The sequence below is a fragment of the Cherax quadricarinatus genome, chromosome 1 (assembly GCF_038502225.1).
Source record: "Cherax quadricarinatus isolate ZL_2023a chromosome 1, ASM3850222v1, whole genome shotgun sequence".
NCBI classification, from domain to species: Eukaryota; Metazoa; Arthropoda; class Malacostraca; order Decapoda; family Parastacidae; genus Cherax; species Cherax quadricarinatus.
Genome location: NC_091292.1, coordinates 102,255,436 through 102,265,202, shown reverse-complemented (window position 1 = coordinate 102,265,202; position 9,767 = coordinate 102,255,436). Strand labels below are relative to the sequence as shown.

The 9,767-nt window shown below is 39.5% G+C and overlaps 1 protein-coding gene across 1 annotated transcript; it reads right to left on the bottom strand.

The window, feature by feature from the left end:
* Window positions 1-5,036: 5,036 nt before the first annotated feature.
* LOC128685791 (uncharacterized) lies at window positions 5,037-7,864 on the bottom strand. Its single transcript, XM_053772452.2, has 4 exons — window positions 7,827-7,864; window positions 7,304-7,642; window positions 6,299-6,479; window positions 5,037-5,918 (listed from the first exon to the last, which is right to left on the bottom strand). Exons 1-4 carry the CDS (start codon window positions 7,862-7,864, stop codon window positions 5,187-5,189), a joined length of 1,290 nt encoding a protein of 429 aa, XP_053628427.2. The 3' UTR covers window positions 5,037-5,186.
* Window positions 7,865-9,767: the final 1,903 nt, after the last annotated feature.

The window sequence follows — 9,767 nt, the reverse complement described above, 5'->3', positions numbered from 1 at the left end:
TGAGTCGGTATCGAGGGTTCACACGGTATCGGCTCAAGCGGCTCCTCAGACTCGTCCTACCCTTACACCCACTTACATCACTAATAATAATAATAATAATAATAATAATAATAATAATAATAATAATAATAATAATAATAATAATAATAATAATAATAATAATAATAATAATAATAATAATAATAATAATAAATAATAATAATAATAACCATATTTAATACATGTATAAGGTATACAGGCCTAGCTGACATCAATGACATAATACTCTATACAAAAGCCGCTTGTTATGCTGAGCATTTCGGGCAAATTAGGTCAGTTTTGTCCCAGGATGCGACCCACACCAGTCCACCAGTATTTAGACAGTACACAAATACAGTTATATAGATTATCATACATACCAGCATGTGTGTATTATTATAATTGCGAAGCGCTAAACCCTTAGGATTATACAGCACCTGTGGGAGGGGATGGAAGGTGTTCAGGCTTAATTCAGGGAACTGGAGAACAGATCCAATTCCCTAGATCAAGAGCCCCTCACCAGCATCAAGGAACCTCCCTTGAGGGGAGTGTGGAAAATTGCATTTACTTGGATGTATAATTATATACATAACAGTAAATGAACAATGATAACTATTATTTATCAGTTAGACAAGTAGGAATTTGGGACACTTAGGTCGCAAAAAATGTCCCCTTCGATACCTACCACTGTCATATCCACAAGTTGCTCTGGACCTATTAATTAAATGAAATATACATACATCAGGAATACTGGTAAATATATAAATTTGTGGTCTGTATATTAAAAATAATAAATGGTTATATATATACACAATTACATAACAGAAGGAAAATATATCTTAATATCACTCACTAATTTGACTGGAGATTAATGTGTATTATACCCAGAAAACCTCACTGTCTAAATTTATGAAATTACTGGCCAGAATTAAACAAACAGACTTATCTGAGGTTCCTGGAGCTGTCTTGTCCAGTCGCCTCATACTCAAATTATGCAGGAATGCATATCCAACAATTTCGCCTCCTATTTGAGAGGTGTCAGCACAATTTTAACCTCTAGAGCACGAAAAATTCTTCCCATTCACTAACGTTGTATCCAATTCAAAACCAAGATGGTGAATGTCTCGTCTGCGCAGACGCAGGCTTTCCGTTTTCTATGACAAATATTCCCCTCAAGGAAGGTTCCTTGATGTTGGTGAGGGGCTCTTGATTTAGGGAATTGGATCTGTGCTCCAGTTCCCCGAATTAAGCCTGAATGCCTTCCACATCCCCCCCCCCAGGCGCTGTATAATCCTCCGGGTTTAGCGCTTCCCCTTGATTATAATAATAATATGACAAATATTATTAAATACAGTACGGCCATCTATTTACACATACTGAATTTCTGGAAAATATATACAGTATTTTCCACAGGGAGCATGTGTAGAGAACCTAGGATAACCCAAAAAGTCAGTGACACTTAGGTTCCCAACTAGGTCAGGTGGACCCACTTGACTTAGTAATTAGTGTTAAGCGCTAAACCCATGTGGATCACTCAGCGCAAGGCGTGGAGGCTCGAGCCTTCGTCTGCTGACCTTCGAAGTTGGCAAAGAACATTGCTGGAGCTAGACAAAACACTCAAGGATCACCATCTACATTATTATTATTATAATCAAAAAAGAAGCGCTAAGCCACAAGGACTATACAGCTCACCATCTACAACCACCGACGATTATGACTTACTTTGTGCATAATAGACATTAAACTTGGGCACTGATGTAGTGAACACGTCCCATTACGCTACTTTGAGCGTCACTCCTGAAGTTTCCTTATTTTGTACCCTCGCTTCACACACGGAGGGCCCGGGTTCGATTCTCGGCGGGGTGGAAATATTTCTACGAGTTTCCTTACACCTGTTGCCCTGTTCACCTAGCAGCAAAAATGTACCTGGGTGTTAGTAGACTGGTGTGGGTCGCATCCTGGGGGACAAGATTGAGGACCAGAAGGGAAATCAGACAGTCCTCGATGACTCACTGTCTTGGGTTATCCTGGGTGGCCAACCCTCCGGGGTTAAAAATCCGAACAAAATCTTATATCTCACTGGGCATATTAAGAAAACCTGTTGTTGACCCAAGTGGGGGGGGGGAAGTGCATCCACCTCTGCCGGGTTGGCATTATAATGGTGGCACATCCTTCCTGCCCCCTCTAGTTAAGGGCAGCTTCATGTTAAAAATGTTATTTGAAATTAAGTCACAAGATTGCCAATATATCCAACCATTGAACTTAGAAGCTTCGGATTCAGCAAGAAATTTATCAACTGTCAGTTTATTTGGATATTTCATAAGAATACAACTATACAACGTAAACTTCGCATTAATTGCTGATGTGTGATGTTCAGATTCAAAGTTTATTCTCTATAAGGATTACAGTGCTGAGTTTACAGAATTTGGTTATTGTGTGGTTTACATGTAAAATAATGATTACAGAGTGTACCACTAGAACGCCTAGCATGGCTAGGCATTTCGGGCAGACTTAGTTTAATTCTTTATTTTAAAATATTACAAATTATGAGGTAAGTTGGTATTATGGCTAAGTGACTAAATACTAGTTTGTGAGTTTAGCAATGTGAATGCTTTTGTTTTGGCACAGTACATAGTTTCATTATTGGAGTATCACAGGATTCATTATTTTAAGAAAGAGATTAATATTTCTGTTTATGGTCAAATGAGTGAGTGAGTGTAAGTGTGAACCACCAGGTGGTATTCGTGTAGTTAGTTGATGAGGTATCAGGGAGATAAGATGTTTTCTAATGGTAGTTTTGAAGGTGATGAATGTGTGCCGTTCTAGAGTTCTCAGGTAGGATGTTAGAAAAAAAATAAATTAAAACACTATTTGAAAGAGTTTTCAGTGGCACAGCACCAGCCATTTTGGTAAAATAAAATAATTTTAAATAAACTCAGTCACGAAACGTTGCAAGGTTTCCTGACAATTCAGACTAAATCATATTTTTTTTCCTAATTTACCAATTACCAAAGGCGGTGCCAAAAGATATAAAAAGGAAAGCTCTAAAGCCGTATGAATATACAGCGCCTGTGTGTGGAGTGGGGGGTACTCTGGTTTATTTCAGGCAACTGGAGCACAGATCCAGTTCCCTAGATCAAGAGCCCCTAACCAGCATCAAGAAACTTTCCTTGAGGGGACCAAACAACAGACTTCTGCCCAAATAAAACTAGTTAAAACGCTGCTGTCTTAAGATGTCCTCCCCTCTATTTTCCTCCCTCCAGGGTATAAAAATTCCGGCGCCGCTTCCATTAATTACCAGTGTAACTCTTAAGAATGTTAGGCTCAAGAAATCGTAATGACACGATTGCAAACAAACCATACCTCCGGCCGGGATTGAAGCAACACGGCCACTTGATACTGGAGTTCCGCAGGGAAGTGTCCTTGGTCCCCTGCTCTTCCTCATATACATCAATGACCTTCCAAACGTATCCCAACACCTGAAACCCATTCTCTTTGCTGATGACACGACTTATGTCATCTCACCCTAATCTTGCCACCCTCAACACCATTGTGAATGAGGAGCTGATTAAAATATCGACTTGGATGACAGCCAATAAACTTACGCTTAACACTGACAAAACTTACTATATTATGTTTGGTAGCAGAGCAGGAGATGCACAAATTAACATTAAGATTGACAACACTATAATTACCAGAAATAATGGGGGAAAATTCCTAGGCTTATACCTTGACAACAACCTGAATTTCAGCACCCATATCCAGCATATAGCCAAAAAAGTATCCAAAACGGTTGGGATCCTCTCCAAGATACGATACTACGTGCCGCAAAATGCCCTTCTCATACTATACCACTCATTTATCCATACCTCACCTATGCTATTTGTGCTTGGGGATCAACTGCAGCAACACACCTAAAGCCAATAATAACCCAACAAAAAGCTGCAGTAAGAATAATCACTAAATCCCATCCCTGGCAACACCCCCCCCCCACTCTTCATAGATCTAAACTTGCTCCCAGTTCAGTACATCCACACTTACTACTATGCAATCTACATCTACAGGACCTTAAACTCCAATATCAACCTTGACCTAAAACACTTTCTTGATAGTTGTGACAGAACCCACAGGCATAACACCAGACACAAACATCTGACATTCCCCGTGTCCGACTAAACCTTTACAAAAATTCAATGCATGTCAAAGGCCCTAAAATCTGGAATACCCTACCTGAGAACTCTAGAACTGCAGACACATTCATCACCTTCGAAACTACCATTAGAAAACATCTTATCTCCCTGATACACCCTGTCAACTAACTACACGAATACCACCTGGTGGTTCACACTTACACTCACTCACTCATTTGACCATAAACAGAAATATTAATCTCAGTCTTTAAATAATGAATCCTGCGATACTCCAATACTGAAACTATGTTCTGTGCCAAAAAAAGCATTCACATTGCTAAACTCACAAACTAGTATTTAGTCACTTAGCCATAATACCAACTTCTCATAATTTGTAATATTTTACAATTAAGAATAAAACTAAGTATGCCCGAAATGCCTAGCCATGCTAAGCGTTCTAGTGGTACACTCTGTAATCGCAATTTTACTACATATAACCCAAACAATAACCAAATTTCTGTAAACTCTGCATTGTAATCCTTATAGAGAATTAACTTTGAATTTGAATTGAACCCGCGGTCATAGACTCAAAACTCCAGCCCGTCGCGTTAGCCACTAGACCAGCGACGGGCTGGAGTTTTGAGACTATGACCGCGGGTTCAATCCCGGCCGGGGGTAAAGAATGTTAGGGCTTAGTCGCTAGACCCCATTACATGGGTTCGAGTGTCCACAGGATGTGGCCGTAGTGCATAATAAAGATGAAACTCCTTGTAACCAAGTGTTATTCAAGTATGGTAGTCAGTTCCTTTGAAAGAGGTTTAAATTACCAAAATGTTTACCGGAGTCCAAAAATATTGAAAATCTTGGTATCAATAAAAAATGGTTAGATTTTTATTTAAAAATTTATTTAAATGTCTAAAAAGAACTCAATTTTGAAAAATATGCAATGATTAAAACATGTAGTCTTAAAATACCATAATAACCAGCCTTCCAGAGGCTAATGTTAAGTGTTCCGAACAGATACCGGCGTATTCTAGATTATTCTTGGTTTATCTCTTCTATGGCGGAGTTCAGTTCCAGCACCTGCTTCACTAGGCCTTCATCGTGCATCAGACGAGCCAAAGTTACCAAGGTACTTCGCAGGTCACACACTCCTCTACCTACTCCTGCCGCTACTGTACCAACAGCCTCTTCTATTTCATCCTTCCTGACATCATCCAAGAAATAACTCAATGGCTGTTTGAAATGTCTCATTGATCCCTCAACTTTGTAGAAGAATGTTACTGTAGTGTGCTGCACCCTCAGGGGTAAGTAGAGGCCGCAGATTAGGTTCCCTTTACAGTCTCGTCCCAACAGAGACTTGAATGGCTCTAGAAGATTTCGACGTTCGGCAATGTCTAAACCAGAAAGGAAGGGCCTGGAAACGTGGATCAAACTTTTAATTTGCTTTGTTATCCCTTCTCTTTCTTCTACCACATGCCAAGCCACGAAAGATGGATTTTCAGACCAGAAGTTATATTGGAAGGTTCGGCGAACATCCGTGCGCGTTGTACAGCCCTTAAGGATGCCTGATTGAGGTGGTAAACCGTCCTCCATGACAGTGATGGGTTCCCCAACGTGGTAGCCGGGGTCGAAGAGCAGTACCCCAGCACGACCCCCAACACGGATCCTCACGCATAGCAACACGTGCTCCTTTACACACTTGTTCACTGGAGGCTCCTTCAGGGCTCCATACCACTCCAAGTTCTGAACCTCCTCTTCGCAGGAAACCTGAAACCATAAAGAAGGTTTCAAATATAAAAAAAAAAGTTACACGAACTATATAAATCATATTCCTTTCCGTGGTTTCTCATTAGGTACTTAGGATCAAAGGATATAGATTTATCACTACTGAAGGGAGGTTCCTTTATGCCAGGGAGGTTCCCTGGATTTAAATTGTAGTCCTTGACCCTCGTCTTCCTGGAATATACCTCGCATTCATCTCCCTAGGAAGACAGGGTTCAGTACTCCCGTATGAATAAGCTTAAATACATTCCCCTCCCCCCCCCCCCCCCCCAAAAAAAAAAAAAAAAAAAAAAAAAAAAAAAAAAAAAAAAAAAAAAAAAAAAAAAGGAGAGACATTGAATTTAGAATATTTAGCCAAGACTTACAGGGTAAGTAGCATCCTTCAGGCCGGGATAGTGTGCTTCAAGAACAGAGAGCCTTGTGGCAAGGTCTGTGGCGAGGCCCACACAAGTGTATCTGCCTGTTAGGAGAGGCGGGTCATAGTCACGGTAGAATTCCAGTAGCTCTGGGTAGTCTTCTCTACAATTCAAGTACTTCTTAGCAAAGCTGAAATATAGAGGAATAAATTAAGGTATTATAGGGAATCATGAGTTTGATTTCTAGCAAACAGACCGTTTACCTACGTGCCAAACCAAGAACCGTGTCTAACAAGAATCATACGTTCTAAAGTTCGTGCCTTGTGTAATATTTATAATTTTACGAGAAACTTCAGATATACAAAAGGAAGTTAATATAAATACATTGCTATTAAAAAATCTTAATGTGTAATAAGTCACCAACAGTTTCGCTGTAGTCTTAAATGTGTGGAGCCTCTTGTACCTGTAATGGCCCGTAACAGTACGTCTCATTTGATTAGACATGTCAGCTACTGCTGTGTACCTGACTGACAACCCGTGTCCATAACCCTCCTCCCCGTATAGTAGTATAGAAGGCCTTTTAGGGAAGCTTGGAGATTATTTAACAGGTAATGTTATTAAACAGCGAAGTATCGTATGTGGCTAGGGACATTTTCCTAACTAAGAATTATTTTTTCCCCCAGACATACGGAAAGTGGTTCTTATAAGATATACACCAAATCAGTTAAAATGCATTTGGTAGGTTACCTTTCAAGAATACTAATGCGGTACACATTGCTCCTTCCCTCCCCCCGCCCGGCCCTGATTTTTTTTTTTTTTTTAGACATGGGAACTCAGCAACCTGTTAATTTGTAAAGATATGAAGAGCAAAGGGGGAAAAAAAAAAAAATTTGGACATTCATAAGATGTAAACCCTTTCAAGTCAGCTACGTAGATAGTGTAAATTATAATTCAAGGTGCGTGCCAGGCAAGAATATATCAGGTGGCAATACCCTTCACAAGGCTAAAACTTACGTGATAAAGTTTGAAATAGTGTCATAGGGTAGAGACGAGAGTGCACGGTGCAGGTGATAGGTAACCCGCTCCAGAAATCTTTGATATTCCTGGAGACAACTGAAGTTAACTTCTGGACGTTCACATCCCCACTCAGGAAGAGGCAGAGGACGAGCCAAGGGCCATTCATCCTCGCCCCAGCAACTGTCATCATCACTGTCATCATCGCAAAGTGAAGCATTTAAGGCTGCTCGCTCTTTGATGCTAACTTCAGAAGTTCCAACACCGCTGAAGTAACCTGAAGACGATGATGACCAGTCACGTACAGAGTGTAGGTCGCCCAACAGTGACAAACATTCACTGAAGAAAGAAAAAAACCGGTTAAAACTACTTCAGCAGATGGCAATCACGAATTTCTAATGTCTGCATTAAAGCTATTAAACTACAAAAGCAGTTATTTATGCATTTTGTTTCCTTTAAAAGACAGACAAAAATCTTACCTGGCTTCGCTTGGTTGGTCGAGTGTATTAGGAGAGACAGATACATGGCCTCCATCAGTAGAGACAGATACATGGCCTCCATCTTGATGTTTGGTGCACCATGGATGTTCCTGGTCGAGTCAACTAGGCCACGTATTACCAAGCTTAGTGAAATTATTCACTTGAGGCTGTGGTATTGTGGTGTCCAAGGATGTAGAGGCCATTTCCAGGGGTTTGTTGAAACTAGTCTTGAAAGTTTTATTAGAAGTTAGCTGTGGTGCGCAGTCTGAAAGAAAAAGTCTAATATGGTGACTAGAACAAAAGTCATTTGTAGATGCGAACAATTTTCCAATAGTGTTATTAGTAATTAAATATTTAAATACTTAGCGATTGTAAAGAAAAAAAAAGTTGAAGACGGGTAATATTTGTGAATCCTTAGGAGCAAGATTTTCAAACATCTAGGCAAGTATTCCCAATAAAAATACCTGTTGCAAAAGTATTGCAAAAAGCGTTTATGGAAGGTAAACTTTACTAGGTTGGTAGATATAAGTGGTTAGGTGGTGTTTGTCATGTTAGTAATAGTAACTGGTGAATTTTTAACATCATTTATTGTGCAAATTATTATAATCAAGGGGGAGCACTAAACCCGTAGGATTGTTGTGCAAGAAAGGAGACTGGAAGTGTTAATAAATAACTTTGTATAAACCAAGGCCTGTAAAGTTTAGTTTGTACGAGCTACTCTCAAGTCTATACTAACGTTAAAGAAAATATTTCAACAAGCATATTAGCATAAAGACTTAAGATTTTTGGTATTATGCAAAGTTAAATTGCAAGGGGGAGAGGTATTTTACTAAAGTTTTAGAGCTAAGGGCATCACAAGGGCTGTCTGATTGTACACTGTAGCGATTATTATTATCAGAAGCGCTAAACCGCAAGGGTTAGACAACGTAGCGATTTGAAAAAATCTTAAACGTGGGTTTGGTGGATGACAAATTCCCGAGTAGCGGCACTGAAGGGCGACTATGCATACTTTCTTTCCCTCCCCAGAAAAAAAATCCAAGTTAACGAGGATCCATAGTTTTTTTTCCCCACCAGAACTAAGCGCTAAACCCAAGGTCATACAGTCCACCGGTCTAGAATAATTCCTAAAAATAGGGGTTAAATAGGAAGAGACCTCGGGGTATATGTCAATTGTTGCACGTATTTTACCTATCCACCCCCGTCCCCCATATATTCTTGTCACTGTAGTAATATATCAGTAGTATCTACAGTCCGTGTACATGTCCTTGTAAACACCATTACGTGTCATTATGATTCCGTGAGTCAGTTATATATCCTTGGCCCGTGTATATCCTTCGTCGGTGTATATATATATTCTCGGTCGTGTCTGTCATTGGTTCATATAAACTACGATATAAATACAGAAGAGTACCAGAAACTTACCCATGATATCACACAGGTGTTGCAGTGTGGTTGGTGGCTGACACAATGCTGCAGCTGTCTCCCTCACTCACTTTATATTTCCTCCTTAAGATGCCACCTACGCAATTTCCATCACTTTTTTTTTATTTCATGATTACCGTGGAATATCATTTTTTGTTGCTACCCACATTTGTCATTGCTTCCGCTACTGAATTCTCCGAGATGGAATTTAAGTAATTATCAATATATATTGTGTATAATTACCGAAATGATTTCAATATGGCGATTTTTTTTATGTATTAATGATAAATTCTTTTGCTCGGCAGAAAACTGAGTGTTCATAAAATAACTCACATATTAAAAATCATATTATTCTATTACAAAAAGTCACTGTAATTAAAACACTAGAGGCGAAATAGCAAGACTAGAAGTATTGCGCAACAGAGACTCGGCTGGTGCCTTACTATGACGCAATTATAAGATATGACGCAATCACACGTCAGTCCTTAAAAAAAATTGTTACTCAGTAAACAATACCAGTTCCCAGTATACCCAGTTATTAAATTAGACACATATACAAGATT